The sequence below is a fragment of the Bidens hawaiensis genome, unplaced genomic scaffold (genome assembly GCF_021521415.1).
Source record: "Bidens hawaiensis isolate Kalapana, Puna unplaced genomic scaffold, B.hawaiensis_p1.1 tig00020125_1, whole genome shotgun sequence".
Taxonomy (NCBI): domain Eukaryota; kingdom Viridiplantae; phylum Streptophyta; class Magnoliopsida; order Asterales; family Asteraceae; genus Bidens; species Bidens hawaiensis.
The window spans coordinates 346,260-371,657 of NW_027493061.1; the positions used below are offsets into that span (position 1 = coordinate 346,260).

The window sequence follows — 25,398 nt, forward strand, 5'->3', positions numbered from 1 at the left end:
ATTTCATTAATTACAATAAATACATTATTGTTAGCCATTGATTGATAATCCAATGGTCGAGATATCGTCTCACATTTCTCACTATAAAAATCACTTCTTACATTTACAATGAGAATAACAAGAAAAATATCTTGATAATTAATTATTTGTGATCAGTGTAATCAAATAATGATGACAAACTTATAATTAGCAAGAGTCTAATGTATAATGAGTTTAATGAATAAAAAGTAATTTAGTCTTTTGTGTGGTCTGCTTGAAGTAAAATATGAGTTATTAGTAAAATTGATTTGTTAATCATTACTAATTGATTTGATTTTTTTAATACATTATTTTTTTCAATTGACATTTTTAGTCAAAAAAAATTGTTAATCAAATACCAGTTTGATCCTATACTATAACATCTTTATACATATTTGTTTAAATGTGCCATATCTTTAAAACCTACAAGTTTTCCATACCTAATATTAGTTATTTTTGGCTAACAACAAAACTCTGTTGAGATCTTTTTAGTTTTCGTAGATATTGGTAATGGATTGTAACTTTAAGTAATATTGGGTTAAAACTATTAGACTATGTAGATGTATGCAGTCTATGTGTAGGAAATTTTAAGATCTTTGATAGTTTATGTGTAATTTATGAAGTTCATTCAAGCATATTGATACTTGATATGCACATATATATGGGCAATTTGTGCAGGTAACAAACACTATGTGGTAAAAAAGTGATATGTAAATGTAAATGTGTTTGGGTTACATAGTTGTATATATATGTGTTGAGCTATATAGATTACATACCGCCTATACGGAGTGTATATATACCTTAAACATATCATAAAAATATACATGATATGTTTTTCTGAATACCACAAATAACAATGAACAAAAATCCACACAACGCCTGAATGAAAAATGGGTAGATGTTAAAGTTGTAGTTTTAAATGAATTGATTTTTTTATTAATTCATATAATAAGTCGTATGAGATTTTCATTCTTGTAGGAGTTGAAATCTTTTATTTAATACATTATTAGATAACTTTTGTGCGTGTCATTATTACGCAGAAGTCATGCTAATCTTCTTTGTATCGTTCCATACCATTAGATAACTTAATGAGTATGTTTTTTAATACCCTAAGCATATGAATTTGGACCAGCCCTAGAAGGCTGGAAAACTTAAGGGCTAAGTTTTTTCAATCAAGTTTTAATTATTTGGTCTATAAATAGAACACAACACATTATATTACAACCCTAAAATCGCCCCCCTCTTTCCCTTGTTTTTTAGCTGTCACACAACATCATAAAGTCAAGATAGCGATCTCGATTGGGTGGTGATCAATCAAGGCAAAATCAAAGGCGCGCTCGATTCAGTGGATTCGTGTGTTCTGTCTAGCACCCTAGACCTTGTCGTTTCGCTGTGGATTCCATTAGTGCCCGGTTCCATCCACTTCATCAAAGTTCACAGACCTGTTGACACGACTCTGAGTTCAACAAGTTTGATTTCGTGTATAATCAGATCGTAATAATAACAATAATAATAATAATAATAATAATAATAATAATAGAAATTCCTAAAACTACCTAAAAAATAACATTAAATATAAATAAATGATGAAGCTCCCTCATTTACTCTTAATAAAAAAATAATATAATAATAATAAAAGAATATTAATCGATTATTATTCTCATCATATACGGTAACAGTATACAGCGTCGTCATTTAGTAGATTCGAAAAAGTTGGGTTTTCTTTCCACGCTAAACCGTTTCCAGGGTATTTCTATTTCACCACAATAATCGTTCGATTTTACCGCCAATAAACGGTTATCGTCATGGCCGGAGTTGAAGTGAAGCAGGAATACACCGAGTTACCCAACGCCAACCGGAAGGACGATTCCGAGATCCCGGTGATTGATTTGGACAGTTCGGATGACGATTCGTCGTCGTTTTCTGGTAATGCCAAGAGATCTAGGGTTTTGAGTGATGAGGTTAATAATAATAATAAGCGGAAGAAGTCCGGTGACGCTGTGGTTCTTCCGGTAGGGTTTCTGGATCCTCTGCCGCAGACGGTGCCACGTGTCAATGCAAACCGTGTGGTTCCGGAGCAGAGCTGTAAGCAGTTTTGGAAAGCTGGTGATTTTGATGGACGCTCTGCTGCTTCTAATTGGACTGCTTCTTCAGGTATTTTTTTAATTGGGAGTTATTTTATTAATTTCTGGTTTTAGGGATTGGTAATGATTGTGTTATTAACGTTGTTTACTTGATTTAAGATTATGGTGATATTATGGATGGTTCATTGCTTAATTTGTAGGCTATAGATTGTTAATGATATTTTACTTTATTCATAACTGGAATTGGAATCAAATGAAATTTTATATGATTTTTACGGGATTCTTACAATCTAATCTGTGTTGCTTTATTAATGAGACAATAAAACAAATAGTTAAAAAAAATAAGTTTTTATCCAAACAACACAGTACTAGAACTGTAATTCTTATAGCTTTACCGAGAGTCGTTTATATGGGTGGCTATTTTAATTTAACTATTTTTTTACAAATTTAAACTAGATAACTTAATGAGTAGTAGGTCAGTACTCAGTAAGCACATATTAAGACACTCGTTTTCGCTTGACTTATAGGTTAACACACATATAAGTATGCTGTTTTGGAATTAGAATGCTAATTTTTTTTATGCTAATCTTACATCTAAATATGACATTATAAGTATTACACATGAGCAAGGGTCACCGTGATTTGTTTGAAACTTAAATTTGGAATCAAGCTAGTGAAAATGACGGTATACTCTTGTAGATGGTAGGCCAGACGATTCTGTAATATATTACAGTAGCAAAAGTTACTGTGCCTCAAGATATCGTAAGCTGATATTCATTCATTCTTCAATCTGGATTACTCTGTATTTAGTTGCAGTTGTATGCTTCTTGGTTTAATTAATGTCAGATGGACAATTTGCTGAATGTTCGCTTATGCACTTTAACATTTTATTAACTACATGTGCCTGAGGCTTGATCTCTATTTTTGTTTGAACCTTGAAGTTTGATCAAATGCAATAACCTGTAATTGCAAGCCAGTGTGCACATCTTCCATTTTGACATTTTACCGAAATTGTTTGAATGTGAAATTTGTGTAGGGATGTAGGGCCTATAATTGCTTTTCACCTTACAATTCTGTATAGTTAAATATGCACTTTATTTTATGCAGTCAATATTGGTGGTATCTCGGTTATCAGTTTTCATGTGAATTATTGATCAGAATATTGATACCAATAATATTGACTGGTATTTCACCGATTATCACTGATTTTTTTGTTATCAGTGTTTTAAGTCTTAATTTTCAACTTTTAGTGTTTTGAGTCAATCAGTTCCTACTTGCTACAGTTGTCAGTGTTTTGCAAGTTGCAAAAGGAAAATTTGTTAATCTTAGGAGAGTATACTGAATTGTTAGCGTTAAAGTGCTATTACTATATATATAAATTTTTCATGATATTAAAATTACTGATATCCCACCGCGATAACCGATATCTCAAATACCGGTCCTCGACTTTTTCTGCATTAACTGCTTAGACTTTATTAGAAGCTCAAAGTTTTATATAACTAGAGCAAGTTTTATACCTCATTTTTTCATGTCTATAGGTGGTATGGATCATTTGAGGGTGCATCCAAGGTTTCTGCATTCCAACGCAACTAGTCATAAATGGGTTCTTGGCGGTAATGTTATTCCATCTTTTTGGTTATTTGCTTGTAGTTTGTTTTTCTTTAGTTCACTTTATAGGCGCTTATTGGTTTTGTATTATGTACTCATGCAGCTTTTGCTGAACTTTTGGACAATGCACTAGACGAGGTACTTTCCTTAGGCTCGTATATATATATATATATATATATATATATATATATATATATATATGGTATATCTACTATATAATAATAAATACTTTTGATGTTACACTTAATGACTCTGTGGGAATTATTTTTACTTATTTAAATTTTGTTATCAGGTTTGTAACGGTGCTACATATGTGAAAATTGATATGCTGACAAACAAAAAAGATAACAACAGAATGTTGTTGATTGAAGGTAAGCATCGCTTAACGATCTACTACTGGATTTTTTATTGTTGGTTTTTTTTAAGTATTTCGCTCCGCACTATGTTGTAGATAATGGTGGTGGGATGGACCCAGAAAAAATGAGACATTGCATGTCTCTTGGATATTCTTTGAAAAGCAAGGTCAAGGATACAATTGGACAGTGTAAGTGGCAGGTTTAGGTTTTGATATTTACTTAAGAATGGGCCAATTTGGGTTGTGGTTTATCTTTACTGGTCAGATGGGTAAGACTAAAAAGTAGGTAAGATGGGAAGTGGTCAAATGGAGCGGGTTGAAAGTTGCCCAAGTGTAAGTTTAGTTTTTAAAAGTTAAAGTCATTTGATTTCATTTTCTTAAAAAGTTCAATTGTGGTCAAATCTCAACAAAATTAGTTTTAAAATGGTACAAATTTTGGACAAAAAGTGCCCATTTTGACCAGAATCTGTTTCTAACCTGTTTGACCTACCCATTTTGTCAGCTATGTCTTTTTTGTATTTTCGGGTCAGGAAAGCTGTAATTTGGCATCTAGAACACTGCAGTTCTTTTACTTACCACCGATTTATTTTTTGAACAGATGGAAATGGTTTCAAGACAAGCACCATGAGGCTTGGAGCTGATGTTATTGTTTTTTCTCGATGCTCTGGGAAACATGGAAAGAGGTTTGTGATCCATTTATGTCATTGGCCTGCTTTTTTGTTAGCAACATGATAAGTGTACTGGGTTGGACCGAGTTTTGCACATTGTTAGTGACCATGACAGCATTTATGTTTCTGAAGCTGTTTAACTACATTTTATTTTACGAAAACCACTAACTAATAGCGTTTTATTTGATATGCCTTGTAGGCCTACACAGAGCATTGGTCTGTTGTCATACACATTTCTGCGAATCACGGGGAAGGAAGATATAGTAGTTCCCATGGTAATTAATTTCACTAACTAAAGTTATGTTTTAAATTACTAGGTCCTAGAACTATATAGACCTTCAAACCTTTTCATAAAATGTTATCTCAAGACAACAGGTAGGTAGCCATGTGATTCTGTGTGTTGTTTAATTCATCTTTTTGTAGCAAGCAACTTACCTTTTATTGTTTATTTGTTTATTGTGGTGGTTGGCACATCAAAAAGCTTGATTATGAACAAGATGGAGGAGCATGGAAGAAGATGAAACGATCATCAGCGAATGATTGGAATAGAAATCTTGAGGCTGTGGTACAATGGTCACCATTTTCAACTGAATCAGACCTCTTGAAACAAGTAACGTTTCTTAATCGCATGGTTTATATACATTAATAGTGTTTTTTGAATATTTTTCTAAAACACACTTGCCTATTAATCTGGTATCTAGTATCTTTTTTTAAGGAATATGTTATTGATTTATTTTACGTTTATTTGTAGTTTGATCATATGAAGGATCAGGGTACACGGATAATCATTTACAATCTATGGGAGGATGATCAAGAACAGTTAGAGCTCGATTTTGATACAGATAAACATGTTTGTTTATGTTAGCCTTAAATCTACGTAACTCCTTTATGGGTAGTACATGATTCGTATTTGGCAATTGACGTTAAAATTGCATCTTGCAGGATATTCAAATTAGAGGTGTTAATCGAGACGAGAAAAATATAGAAATGGCACAACAATATCCAAATTCTCGACATTTCTTAACGTATCGTCACTCACTCAGGGTAAATCATAAGTTGTCATAAGTTTGTAACTACATACTCTACATATTGGTCATGGATCATGTTTAATAATGATATGTTATTTAAAAACTTTTTCAGAGTTATGCATCAATTCTCTATCTAAGAGTTCCTCATAACTTCCGGATAATTCTTCGTGGGAAGGATGTTGAGCATCATAATATAGTTAATGATATGATGATGACAAACGAAGTCACATATCGCCCGCAGCCTGGTCAAGAAGGGGTTCCCAAGGATACAAATGTAATATTAAAAGATTTGATTCTCTTTTGTTTGTTTTTAATCTCTAAGGGGTCAAACGGGTGTGTTACTAATACAGAAAATCTTACTTATTGCTAAAAGATAGATTACAGTTACATTAATATAATATTTGTAATAATCCGGTTTCAACGAGATGAAAAACTGCTCACTTTGACCCGTTATGACTGGCCCGTTTGACCACCTCTATGACCACCTCTATTTAAAAATTGTTGCTTGTTTTGTTCAAGTTATTTATAATTGTTGTTTTGTCTCATTCAATGGACAGATGGTTGCTGTAGTTACTGTGGGGTTTGTAAAAGACGCAACAGCTCATATTGATGTGCAAGGGTTCAATGTTTATCATAAAAACAGACTCATTAAGGTTTGACTTTTGTTGATATATACGGGATGTGAATGGGATGGTTTGGTTTGGTCTAGTTTTCAGCCCCAACCGACACCGAAAGTTTTGGTTATTGTAGTCTTTTGACCGGTCGGTTTTCGATTAATTGGTGTTTTTCTTGGTTTCGTTTCGGTTATGGGTCTGTTAACCAGTTTTGTTTTTCAACTTTTAACCTTGGACTTGAAAATTTTAGTTATTCACTTAATTCTTGCTGTGAAGTTGTGATCCCGTATATGCTGTGAATTTTTTTTTTCTATTTAAAACATTACATCCTTTATATCCATAAAATTCCAAAGTCAAAACTATGTTCTAAACTGCTTTCTATGATCTTCATAAAGTAAATTTTGTTACTGTAATTTAGCTACTTGTTATCAAAATCAAAACTATAAAATGTGTATTATATATTTTTGATAGATTGTGTATATGCATTCGGTTAAGTTGGTTATGACATGCTATAACCGAAACCAACCCCCAATGTTCAGTTAACCAACCCATTGGTTAGTTGTTCTCGGCTGGGTTGAGATCCATACGGTTTGAGATCCATACGGTTTGGTTCACTTTTTGGCTCAGTTTGAAACTTTGAACTGGCCATGTAAACAGCGCTGGCCGTTCAAGTTTTTTAAATTTTTATATGCATTTTTAATTTCTGAAACATGTAGTCATGTTTATGTATTATAATCATGAACCATCTTTATTATTTTACAAATTTTGTTACAAACTAAAAAAATTTAAAAATAATGAAAAAATCGGTTCAAACCACTAAAACCGAATCATTAAACCGACAAACTGTTAGACCGGCCGACCAACCCAACCCGGTTGGTTTGGTTTGTCGTTTCTCGAAACCTCAATTAGTGGTTCGACTTAAATTTTTTTCAAAAACCAATGTTTTTTGTTTTACAGCCATTTTGGAGAATCTGGAACGCTGCAGGAAGTGACGGTCGTGGGGTCATAGGTTAACATCCATATGGTTGAAAAAAGTTTTGGTTTTTTTTTGCTAGTTTACATATTTTTCTGATGGTTTTATTTCTTGCTGTTGGTTAGGTGTATTGGAAGCTAATTTTGTTGAACCAGCTCATGACAAACAAGGGTTTGAACGCACTACTGTTCTTCAAAGACTTGAAACGCGCCTTATTCAAATGCAAAAAACATATTGGTATGCATGTGTGTGTGTGTGTGTATTGTTTTGATGCTAATGTGCTTATTCTAAATATTTTATTTTATAACTTAGTTAATTAACATCAAACATTCTTGATTCAGGGGTACATACTGTCACAAAATAGGCTACGCTCCCAGACGCAACAAGAAAAATTTGGAGAGAGGTATTTGTTGAATAATTGTTGTAGTTTATTGATTATAAATCAATCTTCATAATTTGAGGTGAAATGCTAGAAAAAATATTCTGGCACGTGGTTAGTTTTTAGCAGGATGCACAATGCAAATTTATGGTTAGGAAAATCTGGTATGGGGAGTGAAATTTCAAATTTCACAGCATTAAAGAGCTCATATATCTCTATCAAACCTTTTTTTTTTGTTATTCAGTATTTTAATTTTTTTTGTTTGACACTGTATCATTTAAGTATCTTCGGTAACATAAATTTTAAAGTAACTTACACGGATGATCCCTGTGGTTGGTCCAAGTTTTGGATTTTGTTTGTAAAATTTTTAGAGTTATGGATTTGGTCTCCACTCACCTAGTTTGCTTTAATAAATGGTCCGTGGGTCAATTAAGATTCCTATTTTGCCGTATTTTATTTTCTTTTTATTATTATAGTCGTTATAGTGTAACTTTTAATAATAGGCCTATTGGCAAAATAGTAGTCTTACCTGACCCATGGACCGTTTATGAAAGTAAACTAGGTGGGTGGCGACTAAATTCGTAACTTTTAAACTTTAGGGACGAAATCCATAAAAGGGCCAACCACACTGACCATTCGTGTCTTTTACTCTATTTTTTTTTTATTTTAAACTTTATTATTTAGCTTCGAAAAGATACCTTTTAATTATCATCTTAATTGATGCTTTCTTGATTTTTTGTAAGTTTTAATTAGTACAAAAAGAATTCAATAAACTATATTGTATGGCTTTATCACTATACAAACAATGTAACATTTTTGTGGTTATTCTAGAATCTTCTCCTGATTACACGCCGGAACCTTCTACAAGAAAAAGTGTCAGGAACATACCGACTCCACAAACAAACAAATCCACTTCACATAGACCTCTGAAAGAGCCAGTAATTACCAAACCAAATGGTAATGTTAATATTGGAGAAACAAGAGAGAAACTTAATAGAGTTCATGGTGCAAGTGCAAGTTCTTCCGAGTCAACATCACCTTTGACCGAAAACATCCGTGATATTGATTCACAAACTGCCCTGAGTAAGCGACTAGCAAACGGTAGTAGTTCACAAACGAAAGTTCGTTCAGTTTCGGCTCTCGATGTCCAATATCCTGAACTTTCTGCAGCTGCAAAAGTTATACAAGTTAGCGCGCCACCTCATCTAAGGGTAATTTTGGAATATTTTTGTGTTTTTAGAAGAACATACTTTTTCTTGATTCTAGTTAGGGGTGTGCATAGGTTGGTTTTGGTCTCAAACATTACTGACAACCGTAACCGAAAAGAGTTTTTGGAAACAGCCTAATTTTGGTTTTTGTGGTATAATTATTTGAGATTAAAATTTTTGGGCCGAAAAAATGGTCCAAAATAATGGATTTGGGCCTTAAACATTGGTTATAAATCCTTTTGATAATTAATATATACATGATATACATTCGTGCAGTTTCAAAAGTATTGTTGAACTGATACAATTTGTTTTTTTATATAAAATTGGCAGTCTTCTATTGTTAACGGGAATGCAACAGCTCCTTCAAGTTCTAGCAATGTCAGTTTACAACTGTTGGTGGAAGAAAACCTTCAGTTTAAGGAACGGTGTGTTTTATATATATATATATATTATTATTCTATTTATTTTTTTAAATTCTGTTTCACATATTAATAAATGTTTTTTAAATTCTCATAGATTGAAAAGGAGAGAAGAAGAGATATTAGGTGATCTGTTGAAGGATCTAGAATCTGAAAGAAACCGCTGCAAAGAACTTGAAGCTCAGGTAATTACCATGCTTTCTTATTTACTTACAAAATAGTAATAAGAAGTATTATTATTATTAAAGAAAATTGCACAAATGGTTTCTCTGTGGTTTGACACAATTTTAAAATATGGGGATCAAACTTGCAGTATTATCAAACCACTGGAACTATTTGTGCAATTAATTTTTATTATTACTTTGCAAAAATGTTATTCAATAGTAATCAAATTTCTTTAAGAGGTTTAACCACTTGGGTATAATTTTGTTTTTACCGGGTGATATTTTTAAAATTGACGTGCAACATGTATTACCTGGGGCCCATTTGTTGCTGACATTGAGTTTATATTATGATTAGCTGGAGGAGGAAAGACAAAAGTACGAGGCCTTAAACAAGGAGCAAGATAGTATAATCGCGATATTTTCAGAGGAAAGGGAGCGTAGAAATGGCGAGGAGGAAAGTTTAAGGAAGAAGTTGAGGGTCTGTGTTATTTAATATTTATTTTTATATCTGTAAAATGATTGAATTTAATTATTAATGGCTGTTTATTTACTTTTGTACAGGAAACAGAGGCTACAAACAATGACTTGATGGAAAAGGTTACACAGTTGGAGTTGGAGAAAATGAAGAGTTTGGGGAATAAATGGGGGCAGTAGGACCATAGTGATTATGCTAGGCAGTGTTTATTTCGCTTTTAAGTTTTTTTGTTTTTTGGGTTACTTTTTAGAAATTTGGTATGTGAACTTTGAATGGGTTTTGATGGTGATTGAAATCTAGTGAATGGTTAAATTCATAGGCAAGTTTATATGCTTTAAGTTGTTGTGAGCATAAATGGTTCTTTTGACTAATGAATGTTAGTTTATAGTGAATTTTGACCATAGTTAAAGTTAAACAGTGTTTTGAGCAAAAAAATGCAACGTTTAAAAATTCGTCTTTTTTTATTGAAATTTGTTGAAATCATTGGTTAAAAAGTTGGAAACTCAAGTTGTATGGTGAATTCAACAAAATGAAGCAAGTTCCACAAAGGATTGCTATCAGAAGAGATGGCATAATAAGATATCAAAATTCAAAGCTGCACCATTTACTCCTGTCAAGATCTTTCATTTTATCAAAATTGCACCATTTTATATGCCAAGGCGTTTGTTGCTTGCAAACCATGTTACAATTTAAAGAACTTAATGCTCACATGCTTAAGAAATTTGACTACATGCAATCATCAGCTCAAGGAGTTGTTCCTATAAGTGATATCAATCATCTTTATCGACTTAAGTACTTGATCTCATAATTGAGATTTAAAATTTGATTTCTAGAGAATGGACAATTTGATTATGATGAATTATTTAGGAAAGATAATTCCATCAATGTGGATTTGTATGAACTGTGAGTAGTTGGTACATATAGTCATCATACACATGTATTCATAATCTAGTATTACGACTAGGAATAACTGGATCGCTTCGAATTCACAATTTCACATGTGATTCATAAATGAGTTAGGAATACGGTTTTGATTCGAATCCACTTTGAATATTTGAAACCCGAAACCAATTCATTATTCTAAACCGGCTTTGTTAGGATTTTCGAGTTTATGAGTTATTATCCGTTATCTATTTATTGCTTTTATTATTAATAACGTGTGCTAGTTATCTTTTGGTTACTTGAGTTGAACTTTTAGGTTGCTTATCTTTTAGTTTGATTCCCGGAACCCGCTACAAAGCGGAGGTAACACTTGCTAATTATAATGCATACTAATCTTGCTATTTGGGTTTCCGTGTGATCGTGTCATGGAATTTGCTTCCTTCTTCTTGGTTTTTTAAGTTTGATTCCCCCATTGTACTTCAAATGATATATAAACTATTTTAATTTTCATTTAGTTTGATTTTTTTTTTTGAAAACGGAGTTGTATTCAAAGAGAGTATTTTTCTGTATTGTAAGATATACGATTGCCAATATCTTTTAGGAATATCATGACTTTATATATTATCAATATTATTTTCCTTTTAAAAATTTTCTTTCATTTACTATAACAAGTACATGTACCTATAACAAACTAGGGGTGTTCACGGTCCGGTTTTCGCGGTTTTTACGTCAAACCGTAACCAAACTGTTAGTTACAGTTTTTTATTTTCGTAAACCAAAACCAAACCGTTGGACGTTTAAACCGAACCAAACCGAACCGTTAGTAACGGTTTGGTTCCGGTTTGGTTTCATGGTTTGGGCTTGTTGAGGTTTTATACAAAATGCCCAAAATAATTTATGATATATAATTATATAGCTCTTCATAATTTACAAAATTTAACAAACACTGTTACAACAATTGATTTATGGCTTCTTATTAGAAAATTTAAAAGACACATAAAAGTCATTTGCGTTTTAAATTGGGCTTAGCCCACATTTTTATATATACGGGTAGTATTTATATTTAATGTGTTTGTTATAAGCATTATTAATTTTTATTTAATTATTTCTATTAATATATTTGTATACACATACATATATAATATAATATATTTAGACAATATATAAAACTAAATCATACGGTCCGGTCCGGTCCGGTGAATACGGTTGGTTTTGGGTATAAACCGTAAACCAACCGTTCGTTACAGTTTGAAAATGTTGAAACCAACCGACTGAAAATTAAGAAAGAAAACCAACCGTGAAACTAAACCGATGACCGGTTTGGACGGTTTCACGGTTTCGAACCGAACCATGAACACCTCTATAACAAACCAATACAAATCAAATTCTTGCTGCATCACACAAGGATAATCCAACTAGTAGTTATTAAACACACTAATCAATGTGTGTCACAATCCAATGCAAGTATACGAGTCATTCATATAAATTTTTGTACATAGTAGGAAAAGTTAGCGTACAAACCAAAAAGCTGTATAAAACATACAATCAAATAATGTAATTATATATAAAAGTAGGTGCTGAAACGAACTGAAAAATCGTTTAAACGAGCTGTTAGGCGTCGAAACAAACAAAAAAATCACTTAAACGAGCTGTTAGGTGCTGAAACGAGCTGAAAAAAACGCTTAAACGAGCTGTTAGGTACTGAAACGAACTGAAAAAACGCTTAAATGAGCTGTTAGGTGCTGAAACGAGCTGAAAAAATTGCTTAAACGAGCTGTAACGTGTTGAAAACGCGCTGATTCGTTGGTTAAAAAAAACTGACCCGAAACCCGTTTTTACCCGTTCCAACCTTGACCCGTTCTAACCTGAATATGTTGATCCTAACCCGTTTTGAACATTTTTTTTAGAATTTTTGTAATTTATTGCAATTTTTCAAACTTTTTTGACAAAATTTCAAAATTGTATTTCGCAGTTTTACTAACTTTGATAACCTTTAAAAGTTATTACGTAAAGTAAAAAATAGTATATATATGTAAATGAAAGGTAATAATAGTTAATAAGAAGCCGCCAATAGATCTCTCTCCTGTTTTCCTTATCTTGTTCAACACCAGCAAGCCAGAGCACATGAGAAGAAATGGCGGGGATAGGGTTATCGTTGCCATCCAAATTCACTCACGCACCTGCAATACCTCATCGATCTTCTTCTTCTCGTTGCTGTTTATCCTCCGTTAAAATGACTGTTTCCGTTGACGACAAGAAGAAGACCTTCACTCTTAAGAAATCCGAACAAGCTTTCAATGCCGCCAAGGTTGCTTTATATTAAATATACATCTATCTCCTTTCACTTTACCTGAGTATCATCTGTTGCTAATAACTTTAATTCATTCTGATGATTACCAAGCACATTATGTGTAATTTTAGTTAATTGTGTGTTTCTCTTATTCTGTTATATATATAGTTTTGAGTATTGATTTTCATTAGCAATTTGGTAAAAACTACTTGAAAAGGGGGCAACCTTCTATTTCAATGCAAATTAAATCAGTTGTATAGTTATCTACTTGAAAAAAAAAAAGCTTTGCAGGGTGTTTAATTCATAATAATCTATGTTCACTTTATTATTTCAGTATAATTATATGGGTTATGGTTTGCAGAATGATGTCCTTTAGTAAAAACTACTTGAAAAAAGCTTAAAATGGTATTAATTTCATAATTATATATATATATATATATATTTTCTCAATTATAGTTTCAGTATGGGTGTCCTGTGAATTTGGTCTGGTGGTTAGTTGACCTACCCTCCCCAGTGGAGATGCAGGCTCGATTCCAACTTGGGCCATTTCCACGGACATCTGGGTGAAGGGATGAATCATGGCTTTAATCCCGGGTTCGAACTCGACAGGGGGCAAGGGATTACGGATTACATACGGTTCCCATGCATTAGGGGGTACAGTCTCAAGGTGGTCAAGGAGTCGACCTTGGACATAGCCCTGAAAAGGGTAGGTTTACATGTGAGATTCTCTTCCGTTCCAAAAAAAAGATGGATTATGGTTTTGAAAATGTTCTTTAGCAGTTAGGCTAAATTTCATGAAAAGCACCCTGCAAGTATTACATTCATAATTATCTGGGCTAACTGTCTGCACAAAAATGTATTGAGCGTGAAAATTTTACAGTATTATGTAATGGTAGACCAGAAACCGGGAAATTGCCTACGTGTCACTGTTAAACTTGAACAAGAATGTAATAAGCTTGACACCTATTGTAATTGTTTGTTTCCAGATTCAATTAGTTCAAAAGGAGAGTTTATTATTTGATTGCAGCCTGTGTAATATACTTGCCAAGTTTATTATTTTGATTATTATAATGGAACATCTTGGTTTTGGATAATGTTCCATTCCCTTTAATGTCATCTTATGTTTTCTTTATTATTAAATGAATGTTTGCTTATTGGCAGGAACTGATGCCCGGAGGTGTTAATTCCCCGGTCCGTGCTTTCAAATCGGTTGGTGGTCAACCTATTATAATTGACTCGGTCAAGGGTTCACGCATGTGGGATATTGATGGGAATGAATATATTGATTATGTTGGTTCATGGGGTCCCGCAATCATTGGACATGCAGATGATGAGGTAACATAATACATATGTTTATTAGTTATTACAAACTTTTTTTTGTAAGTGTACTTTAAATCACAAAACCATATTATTATGAAAAATCAACAAAAATGCTAAGCATAGACCCTATATGGTTACCAATCAAACATTCTTAATAGGGGTGTGCATGAAACCGAAAGAACCAAAAAACGAACCGAAATAATGGAACCATAACGAAATCGACGGTTTGGTTTTATCTTTTCGTAAAAACCAAATTTTTGGTTCGTTTTGGTTTGGCATGCATTTTTTTTAAACTATGGTTATGCATGTAAATAAAACAAAAAAAAAACGTTCTGAATTGAATATGTAGTAATTTATAAGAATTTAATAATTAGTGTAACCCAAATATTTTAGCCCAAATGTATACTAATCAATTATCATTAATTAACAAAAGTATTTAGGCCCAAATCATTATTTTAGGCCAGAAATTTTTGTTTACCCAAAAATTTCAAGCCCAAATGGTAAAAATAGAAACCGAACGGTTTTCAAAAACTGAGTTTTTGGTTTGGTCTGGTTTGAGCCCATCTACCCAAACCGACTCAGCTTGTAAACGAACATGAATAGAGCATGTTCGTGTTACTGTTGGTCCGTATAACTTTAATTGAATAAACGATCGAAACAACTAAACAAACAAAGTTTTCTTGTCCATGTTCGTTCATTAAGAACATGAACATGTTTGTGTTCGTATATGTTCGTTAACGTTATAAATGAACAGTCCACGAACGTAAACAAATGAACTTGACTGAGCATAGATGAACAAACATTACTGAGCTAAAACCAATTAAAAGTAAACGTGAAAAATAATGTGTTCGGCCTATAAAAAGTTATCAAAATTAGACTAAATTGTAATGGGCCAAAAAAATTTAAATAAGTATATTAAAGAACATAAGTGGCCCAACTTAAGCAAACTTAATGTAACGAACATTAATGAATGCAAACGAACGAACATAAACAAATTTAGATGTTTACGAACGTTCTCAGACATAAATGAACGGATGAGACATGTTTTCATGTTTTTTCGTTTAACTAAATGAACAAAATCGTTTGTTCATGTTTGTTAAATAAGCAAATTTCCCGTCTAACGGTTCATTAACAGTTCACTGGGTGTTCAGTTTGTTTACAATCCTAAAACCGACCCATTCGTTCTCCTAAATCTTTCTTTTCCTTAAAGGGTGTTTGGAGGATAAATGCGTCTTTTTTTCTTCCATGCTTTCCACAAACTGCAAATGTGATTATGCACATTCATTTCCTGATGTATTTTTTCTAAAATAACCGAGTCGCAGGTACTCGCAGCCTTTAGCCGAAACAATGAAAAAAGGAACCAGTTTCGGTGCACCATGTCTTCTTGAAAACACACTGGCTGAAATGGTCATACAAGCCGTACCGAGCATAGAAATGGTTCGGTTCGTAAACTCAGGAACTGAAGCATGCATGGGCGTGCTTCGGTTAGCCCGAGCCTTCACTTGCAAAAACAAAATAATAAAATTCTAAGGATGTTACCACGGTCATGCTGACCCGTATCTAGTCAAAGCCGGAAGTGGTGTTGCCACTCTCTGCCTCCCTGACTCCCCGGGCGTCCCCAAATCCGCCACGTCAGACACCCTACAATGACATTACAGCTGTCCAAAATCTCTTCGACACACACAAAGGCAAAATCGCAGCGGTTATTCTCGAACCAGTTGTCGGAAATGCGGGCTTCATTAAACCAACATCCGAGTTTTTAAACTTTCTTAAAACCATCACGAAAGAAAATGACTCGTTACTTATATTCGATGAAGTCATGACGGGTTTTCGTTTGGCGTACGGTGGGGCCCAGGAGTATTTAAATATAACGCCTGATTTAACGACTTTGGGAAAGATTATCGGTGGGTGCGTATGGAGGCAGGCGGGAGATAATGGAGATGGTGGCACCGGCAGGACCCATGTACCAAGCGGGGACGCTTAGCGGGAACCCGTTAGCAATGACAGCTGGCATTCAAACGCTCAAACGACTTCAAGAACCGGGGAGTTATGAGTACTTGGATAAAGTGACGGGCCAGCTTATCGAGGGAATTTTGGATGCAGGTAAACGGGCCGGGCACGCTATAAGTGGAGGGCATATTAGTGGTATGTTTGGGTTCTTTTTCACCGACGGCCCGGTTTATAATTTTGATGATGCTAAGAAGAGTGATACGGCTAAGTTTGCTAAGTTTTATCGGGCGATGTTGGAAGAAGGTGTTTATTTGGCTCCATCTCAGTTTGAGGCCGGGTTTACGGGGTTGAAACATACAGAGGAAGACATTCAACGGACGATAGATGCTGCTGAGAAGGTTTTTAAGGATCTTTAGATTCGGCTGTATTGTAGTTGAGTTTTGTTCTTTGTTTTATGTTTAGGCGGTGGTGTTTCTGAATTGCAGTTATTTTTGAGGTGTGCTCGTGTGTCTACTTTAGATCATGTACGTTTATGTTTTGTTTTGCCAATTACATTATCTATAAGGTAAATTTGTGGTTACTTGCATATCCAGGATAACATCAACTACTAAGTTACTAAAAGAGAACATGTTTTACACATTCTCAACGTATCAAGAGGCCGAACTTTTGAACGTGAACATGTCTAACATAAATACTGAAAATGTGCTACCATTAAAGTTGTACAGTAGTTGGATTGGAGTGCTGTCATCGTTGTGACAGTGAAATTGATGGTCACAAAAACTGTCAAGTTAGTTTGTAAGAACAAGAAGTGGCCTAATAACAAAGTAAACATATAGCCAAAGGTTCCTAACTTGCTAACTGCCAGTTTAATGCTTTAACCTTTAGAAACATACTCATAAATACTAGAATCATTTCTTAAAAGAGTGTTAATTAACATGTCACGATTCAATACTTTATGGGTGTTTACCTTTATGAAATATTACTCATAAATACTTTAAAGGGTGTTAATATTAGTTCATCATGATTCAAACAATGCAATTCAAATATAATAGAATCGGAAAACTTTCACAAATTTTACACTCCAATAAAACTTTAAAAGTTTTTATTTAACATGGAATATTGTACAAGACTTTAGTAAAGAAAAGAGGTCCTAAGAATTGTTGTGATTTCAACTGTAGACTTAACCCTCTTTATGCAGGGGAAATAAACTAGATTAGTACAAGAAACATTATATAGTAGGCCATCGTGAAAAGAATTTTAAGAGAGTAGCAATTCTGTTATTCCATATAATGACATCTTAAGGTTACCTATAACTTTCTTTTTTATTAGACCAATGGCCTTTGGGCGCGGTGGAGGTGGTTGACAGGCGCCTTTGGGCGCAGAACACCACCAAGGTGCGCCCTTAATGTCGATCGTTGGAACGCGTGGCACGTAAGAGAGGAAAAGGTGGGGTATTTTAATGGGCCCTCTCTCTCTCCATCTCTCACACAGTCACACACACATAAATACAGCTACATCTACATCTACATATACTAATAAAAGAAAATAATTCTTGACACATGACATTTTGAGATTAATTTTCACTATCAAATTCCCTTCAAAATCACTTCTGATGAAAAAGAAAAAAAATTCTTGGTTCTATATATAGTATTGATTATAAATTCAACATACCGTATAAATTGGTCATTTTCTATTGATTGAATTATATATGCTATAAATTATACTGTATTCTAAACATACTTAATATAAAAAATATATTAATATAAAAATTACGTGTCATAAATATATTTTCTTTAAAATTGAAATGTTTATATAAAAGAGTTTATGTTTAAAGAGTACAGTAACATTCAATTTTTTGAGACATCTTCATATTGAAGAAAACTATAATAATTTTTTTTATTTTTTTTACAAATATTAAGTCTTAAAAATCATAGACAAATTTTCCATTTTATATAATTATTATAAGACTATTGTGACAGTTGAACAACAATGTGTTTATAAGGACAACATGAAAACTGTTCAAAAAAAAAAATCTGGTGTCTCTTTTACTATGACTGGGTATGAAATGTATAACATTTTTGTGAAAGACTTTAGTTACATGATACATCTTTCACGTTGAAAGGCTGCATTGTTTTAAATGTTGCTTCTGATGGCATTGCTTCATTATTATATACCGATGGTAGAATACCTCATTCTTGATTTAAAATTCAAATATATATGATGATACAAAACGACTATATTTGTAATACATTTTTTTACATAATATATTATTTGTATTAAATTATTCATTGTACTTTATACATTAATTTATCCCGTGTAATACATGGGTTTCTAAAGCTAATATGTATTGCGGGCGCTCTTGGGGCATTAAACCATAGCGAGACATTATTGGTTGAGGCTTCGATGCCGTGACGCTGATGTGACACTGTGGAGGAGCTTCGATGCCCTTACCGTAGAGGATAGTATTAGAGATTTCTTTCGTTTGTATGAATAGGGAGCATTTTTTTTGACTTTTGTTTGCTTGAATACTTTTCCTTGTTGGGTTTATTTTGGGGAGATTCCATTCGTTGATCCATGTATTCATTCTAGAATTTTATTTTCTAAATATTATCCAAATCTGTATATATATATTACAGAATGGAAGTTTTATTATTATTATTATTATTATTATTATTATTATTATTATTATTATTATTTTAACACATTCTTATTCTTGTTTCTTTTAGTCAAGAGTGTGGTAATATGGTGGATAGATTGGCAGTGTCTCCTTTATGACATATTTGACTACTAGCCATTACAAGAGACAATTGAATTCATACAAACGATTTCTGTTAATTGGTATGCTCAGTCGTGCTCTCAATAAGTTGAGCAGTTGATGCACACTAAGATTATAACTTAATTATGAATGAGCCAAGACGATAGTCATGGTCTACACTTAAAAACAAACCTAAGTATTGTGTCATGATTTTCGTCATATAAAAAAATAAAAACAAACACTAAACGAGTCCATAACAAATATGTTTTCTTTTTGAAAGACCAACGATATAGCAAGATGCTAACCAACCTGAAACATACAAGATGCCCACGGTTAATTACAACTATCAATTACATCAAAATACAGCTAAAACATAAAACAAACACCTTTTCAAAAATTAAAAATAACACCAAAAATTGCCTTTATATGTCAAAAACCGACCACTTCTACCATGTGATTAGCTCCTTGTTTGTCTTATTCCGCACCCAAAGGATGCCCACTGCCTTTATACGTCAAAAACCTGCCACCATTTCTCCTATTTGCACTTGTTTCTGGTTAAAGATGATGTCGTTCCATACCCTCACAAACATCTCGTTATCATAAGGCAAAAAGCGTGAAACACTTTCTGGAAACGTCACAAACTTAAACATCTCAAGAATATCACGTATGCTCTTATCATCTGACAGGGCTAACTCGTAGACCAGCGAAATCAAACAAGATTTTTAAGTCCAGAGTTAATTAAAACCTTCAAATCCGAAAATAAAAAAGAAGAGATATTGAGAAGGATAGATAAACTCAAATGTTCCAAAATGGTTATAAAAATACATATTGAATTGAAAACACTAGTGAAATTTCTGTCTGGTTTAACATAATAAATAAATAAATAAAAGACATAGCAGTAGAGCATGAAGAGGAACAGAGAAAACATGGAGATCGTATGGCAAACTCCACCCCAACGCCACGACTACATCTTCCGTAATGGTAATAATAATAATCCAAATTATTACCATTCTATTCTATTCTAAAACCCTAACTGCTGGATTTCAACTACAGGCCAAGAATCGCTGGGCCGGGAAGACCGTCGTTGACCTCTTTGCTGATGAATTCAAAGGCAGAAACCGCGATTATTATGTAATTCATTAATTAATATCTGATTTTGGTATTTATTAGAGTACATATTTTGCCTAATTTGGTTCATGATATGATAATAAATATGTAGGATTCTGTAGTTAAAATCGGGTCGAATACAAGTGGACGGAAAGACGGTGCCTGTTTCATACATAGTTCAATCATCACAAAAGATTAGTCACTTTGTGCATAGGTGTCTAATGATATTTTTATAATAATAATTCGTCATGTTAGTTTTAATTGATGCTAGTTTAATGTGAAATTTAGGCATGAGCCCCCCGTGATGGGTTTGGATGTTACGGTTTTGCATAAAGGTGAAGATGCGCTTACGGTTTGTAAGCCTGCTTCAGTTCCAGTAAGTTCAAATTGCGAGCTTCTCTACTTTTGTTTGTTTAAGTTCGTTCATTCACGTTCGTTAATATATTCATTTAAATGTTTTACGCCCATTACAACTAGTCTAGTTTAACTAACTTTTTAGGCTCGGACATTGTTTTTTACATTTACTTAATTGGTTTAAGCTCAATTATGTTTGTTTATATTCATCTGTTCACGTTCTTGAACCGAACGTTTATACCATTAACGAACAGACATAAACGAACATGGACACATCCGTTTTCTTAATGTACGAACACGAACAAGCAAATCCCTGTCGTTTAATTGTTCTTGCTCAACCATTTGCTCGGTTAAAGTTAAACGAACAAACATGAACATTCTTTTACAGGCCTACGTGTGTGTAATGTTGGATCAAACCAACTTACATTCCACATTGTATCAGTTTAGTCCCTTAACCTTTTTTTTTGCAAATTTCCCTTACCTTTTTTTAAACTTGTTAAAAATGCAATTTCGAGGAGTTAAACAAGTTAAATTCTTTTGTGGCCGCCACACGTACCAAACAGTAAATATAATGATAATGAAAGTAAAACGTTAAGGGACTAAAACATTAACGTGTTGAAAGTTGGTTGGTTTTTTTCAACATTAACCCATGTATAAACTTCATCATCATCATCATCGTACTCGGTATATCCCACCAATAGCAAAGCTATGGTAGTGTCTGAGGAGGGTAAGATGTAGACAGCCTTACCTCTACCCATAGGGATAGAGAGGCTGCTTCCGATGAGACCCCCGGCTCGATAGTAGTTTTGCATCAAGCCTTGAACATAAGGCACATAGCACTCAATCATCGGGACACCGGCTGATTGGTGCATGTTCCACATTGTCTTTCGGCTATCAACGCCACCACATGATGCCTGATTAACCTTCCGCCACTTTTAACGTTATTTTCACGAGATTAGTAAAATAACGTTAAAATTAGTGCAATTTTACTTTTGCCCACCCGAGGGTTCACACATATATAACCTTGTTCAACATAAATATTTAACCTGTTAAACATGTCAAATTGGCATTTTCAACAAGTAATTAAATAAACAGATAGTAAAGGCTATAAATCTATAACAACTGCTAGTGGGCTTTATCTTTTATTCTCTATTTTCTTCAGGTACATCCATGTGGGCAATACCGTAAAAACACCGTTGTTGGTATTCTTCAGGCAGAACATGATTTGGCGCCTCTCTTTCGTATCCAACTTATTATTTTTTGCAAATTACCATTCTGCTCTTATAAAAGTTCCAGTTACATTTAAATTTTAAAGTATGTCTAACTTCTTAACTCGACAAAAGCTGTTCATCGGTTAGATCGTTTAGTTTCAGGACTTCTTATTCTTGCTAGAAGTGCTTCTCAAGCTGATATTTTCAGGCAACAAGTAATAATTAGTTTATTTATTTAATTATTTTTAAGTTTTTATATTTATATGCTTAAAAGTTGATGCATAATCAATTTTGCTAGATTGAATCTGGGGCGGTGCAGAAACAGTATATTGCAAAAGTGGTTGGGGAATTTCCCAAAGAAGAGGTAATATTTCCATTTGAGGAGGGTTGTTTGGCTAATGATGATTTTTTTTCTTATGCTGTTTTTCTTATTAATTTCATTCAGCAAATTGTGAATTTGAGGGTAAATTTTAATGCTCGGGAAGGAAGGAGTACGGTAGAGGTAAAAAGGCTTTTATGTATGAGTAACAATTACTTTTGTGACAATAGTTTCTATGCCTACTTTATTTACACAATCTGTGACATTTAAAGGTAACCCCCTCAGTAGGGCTGTTCAAAAAGCTCTTCGGTTCCTTAAAAAAGCTCGTTTGTAAACTAGCCGAGCCAAGCCGGATTGGTTTATAAACGAGCCGAGCAAGATTGGTTTATAAATTATCCGAGCCAGAGGCAGGGTTGGACTGGCTCGATAAATGGCTTGTTGGCTCGCTCTATTGGCTCGTTTAAATTAAACCTTATTATACAATAACAGTAATAAGATACAAATATATCAATAAAAACAAAAATAATGCATATAATATTTTGAATCCTCCTCTCGTTCGTCAGAAAAAAAAAATAATTTACATAAATGTTAAAAATTCTCTAGTTTATAAATTTTTATAATGTGTATGTTACAGTTTTTTGTTGTCTTTTATATATTAATAATGCATGTAAGACAAACGAGCTAAGCTCTAGCTCGACTTTCCAGGCCGTTATAAAGTAATGAGCTGAGCGGAGCTATCTCTTTTATGTTCGAGCCCGGGCCAACCTTTCTCGGATTGGCACGAACCTCCCCTGGCCCATGTTAATGGGTCAGAACATGTAACTCTTACGTCAAGCCAAGACTGGTTGGGCTGACCCAAGTACTTTTTTATTTTGTTATATACGTAGTTAATGTGATAAGTATGATTTGAAATACGTAGTTAAAATGTCAAGTATTATTTAAAGAACCGCAGCATGTCACTACTATGAATATGATAATATAAATGTGTGTATAAAACAATTTAAGAGGTTTGATGCATTTAAATACACTTTGGGTAACTAGTTGCTTTTCTCCATTCAACCCATTTTCATTCTAGCTATTTTTGAAAGTTTATCCGTTTGGCCCACTAGAGAGCATAAACCAGACTGACCTGTTTACTCACATTTTCTAAATTCCATGTTGTAGGTAGGGGACCCTGATGAAAAAGATAGTAAAACGTTAAACGGGAAGGCTGCATGCACAAAATTTACTAGAATTTGTACTGACGGGAAATATAGTATTGTATCATGTCATCCAATCACGGGAAGAACTCATCAAGTAAGAACATGCATTTTGAGGTGGAAAAATGGGTGGGTCAATGGGTCAAAACGAGTAATATTTTCTTCAAAGTCACTGTTTATATGTGGAAGGTTTTATGTATGAAAACTATAAGTTGACCAACATTTGACACATTCAGATTATGCCTATTAGAGAAAAAATATCCAAATTTGCCCATTTGACGTTGACCTTTTGACTTCTTCCCTCTGTCTTGAATAGATTCGTGTACATTTGCAATCAACAGGCCACCCAATAGCCAATGACACACTCTACCTAACGGATTATGTTGATAATAGCTCTAGGAGATCATTTAATGCGGTGAAGTCAGACCATTCGTTGGAAGTCAACTCCAATGATAATTGCAATGGTCATCACGAAGATTCCAATGAAGGTTTTGACATTGATCCAATGTGCACTAATTGCCCAAACTTGGCTCCTATCGGGTAATTAATAAGCATTTAAATTTTAAATCCTTTTTGGTAAACACTTTTCATTTTATTTTCTCACTTTTTAAATTTGGTTTGTGAATAAAATTATTATCTTGAATACAGATATGATGGCAGTGAAGAAGGCTTATGGCTTCATTGTGTGCGATACAGTGGGCCCGATTGGGTATATGAATGTCCGCATCCAGATTGGGCATCTCTAAGCTAATCATTTTTGAATTTTGGCTCCAAAATTTGATTTAACTTTAGTATTATTTCATGCAACGAGTGTCGTGTCAAGAATTATTAATCTTAAAAAATATTTGAGTAAAGTACAATTTTCGCCCATGTGTTTGTTGGGTGTGATATACTTTTGACCCTGTTTTGAAACTTTCGCTATCTGAATCCCTGTCTCCAATTTTGTTGCATCTTGTATCCCTCCATCAAACGGACATGAATTTTTGTTAACAGTATGTTGAAAAGACCATAATACCTGTGATGTTATATTGTTCCTGTGCCTAAATTGTTTTCTTTCCCTCCACGTTTGAGGACAATATATCCACCCAAATGTTTTCTTTCCCTTCATGTTCAAATGCAGATTATCCATACTAAATCAAGGATTATAAATGTAAACCAAATAAGGGATTATCACACCTGTTTAAACCAATCAAGGAGTATCAAAATGACATTAAAGCTAGAATCAATTTGTAGATTTATAAAATCCATGACTTTGGTTACAAATCAGTTTACAGATTTAAATGAAATGGTATCATCACCAGATTAGTCATGAAACATGTTAAAATTGAACCTTAGCAATCCATAATAATTCAAGCATTAAGCTATATAATTGCAGATTGGTTAATGAAAGTCCGTCCTAATTCCAGCATTAAGCCAGTTACCATCCACTTTTCCAGCTCTGCATCCCAATTCCAGAACTAAGCTATTACGGTTCTACATCCTAGTCGTGTATACATTGTGCATTGATCAATCCATATACATTGTAAATTACCAATTATCATTTTAAAGATACTAAACGAGTTACATAATCTATACACATTGTTGTAGATTACACATTTTCTTTTTAAAAATATTTAACGAGTTAATCATTCATTATAAAAGATACATTATGAGTTGACAAAACCAAGATCAAGATAAAACCATGACGATAAAAAACCTCGATCGTAAAAAAAACCCCATGATTTACGCTGTTATAATGTGGCATTAATATAGTGCAAACAACCCATATCTATTTATCCCTACTTGATTTGTTCACCGTGTCCTCGTTCAAACATGATATTGAAGTTCAGGTTAGGCTAAAACTTCAACACCACCTTTAAGGGCAATGTTAGGTGACGCAGGGTGGCATTCATCCTAATTATGGAAACAAAATGTTCAATTTCATTTTTCTTCAAGTTTCTGTTTGATAATCACTAATGAACCAACCAATCAAGGAGTTATAACGACATGCCAAATAGGGAGCGTCAATGATCGCCTTC

At 33.5% G+C, this 25,398-nt stretch overlaps 2 protein-coding genes, 1 non-coding gene and 1 pseudogene across 4 annotated transcripts; 3 read left to right on the forward strand and 1 right to left on the reverse strand.

Annotated features, from left to right (window-relative positions):
* Window positions 1-1,015: 1,015 nt before the first annotated feature.
* On the reverse strand, window positions 1,016-1,117 carry LOC143559946 (U6 spliceosomal RNA). The gene has a single exon (XR_013140024.1). It is a non-coding gene; the product is annotated as a U6 spliceosomal RNA (small nuclear RNA).
* A 622-nt stretch (window positions 1,118-1,739) lies between these two features.
* On the forward strand, window positions 1,740-10,309 carry LOC143559938 (protein MICRORCHIDIA 7-like). The gene is made up of 20 exons (XM_077048359.1): window positions 1,740-2,172; window positions 3,641-3,715; window positions 3,814-3,848; window positions 4,003-4,081; window positions 4,162-4,254; window positions 4,664-4,748; window positions 4,933-5,008; window positions 5,215-5,343; window positions 5,485-5,583; window positions 5,676-5,777; window positions 5,874-6,035; window positions 6,319-6,414; window positions 7,333-7,384; window positions 7,474-7,585; window positions 7,690-7,751; window positions 8,559-8,938; window positions 9,266-9,360; window positions 9,452-9,539; window positions 9,874-9,996; window positions 10,080-10,309. Exons 1-20 carry the CDS (start codon window positions 1,824-1,826, stop codon window positions 10,170-10,172), a joined length of 2,385 nt encoding a protein of 794 aa, XP_076904474.1. The 5' UTR covers window positions 1,740-1,823; the 3' UTR covers window positions 10,173-10,309.
* Window positions 10,310-13,006: 2,697 nt separating this feature from the next.
* On the forward strand, window positions 13,007-16,967 carry LOC143559939 (glutamate-1-semialdehyde 2,1-aminomutase, chloroplastic-like; annotated as a pseudogene). The gene is made up of 3 exons (XR_013140023.1): window positions 13,007-13,183; window positions 14,327-14,516; window positions 15,825-16,967. The product of XR_013140023.1 is annotated as a glutamate-1-semialdehyde 2,1-aminomutase, chloroplastic-like (transcript).
* A 3,128-nt stretch (window positions 16,968-20,095) lies between these two features.
* On the forward strand, window positions 20,096-24,278 carry LOC143559936 (RNA pseudouridine synthase 7-like). Its single transcript, XM_077048356.1, has 11 exons — window positions 20,096-20,199; window positions 20,231-20,321; window positions 20,420-20,511; window positions 20,586-20,673; window positions 21,814-21,892; window positions 21,995-22,077; window positions 22,161-22,226; window positions 22,308-22,364; window positions 23,346-23,477; window positions 23,697-23,920; window positions 24,029-24,278. Exons 1-11 carry the CDS (start codon window positions 20,096-20,098, stop codon window positions 24,129-24,131), a joined length of 1,119 nt encoding a protein of 372 aa, XP_076904471.1. The 3' UTR covers window positions 24,132-24,278.
* The last annotated feature ends 1,120 nt before the right edge of the window (window positions 24,279-25,398 follow it).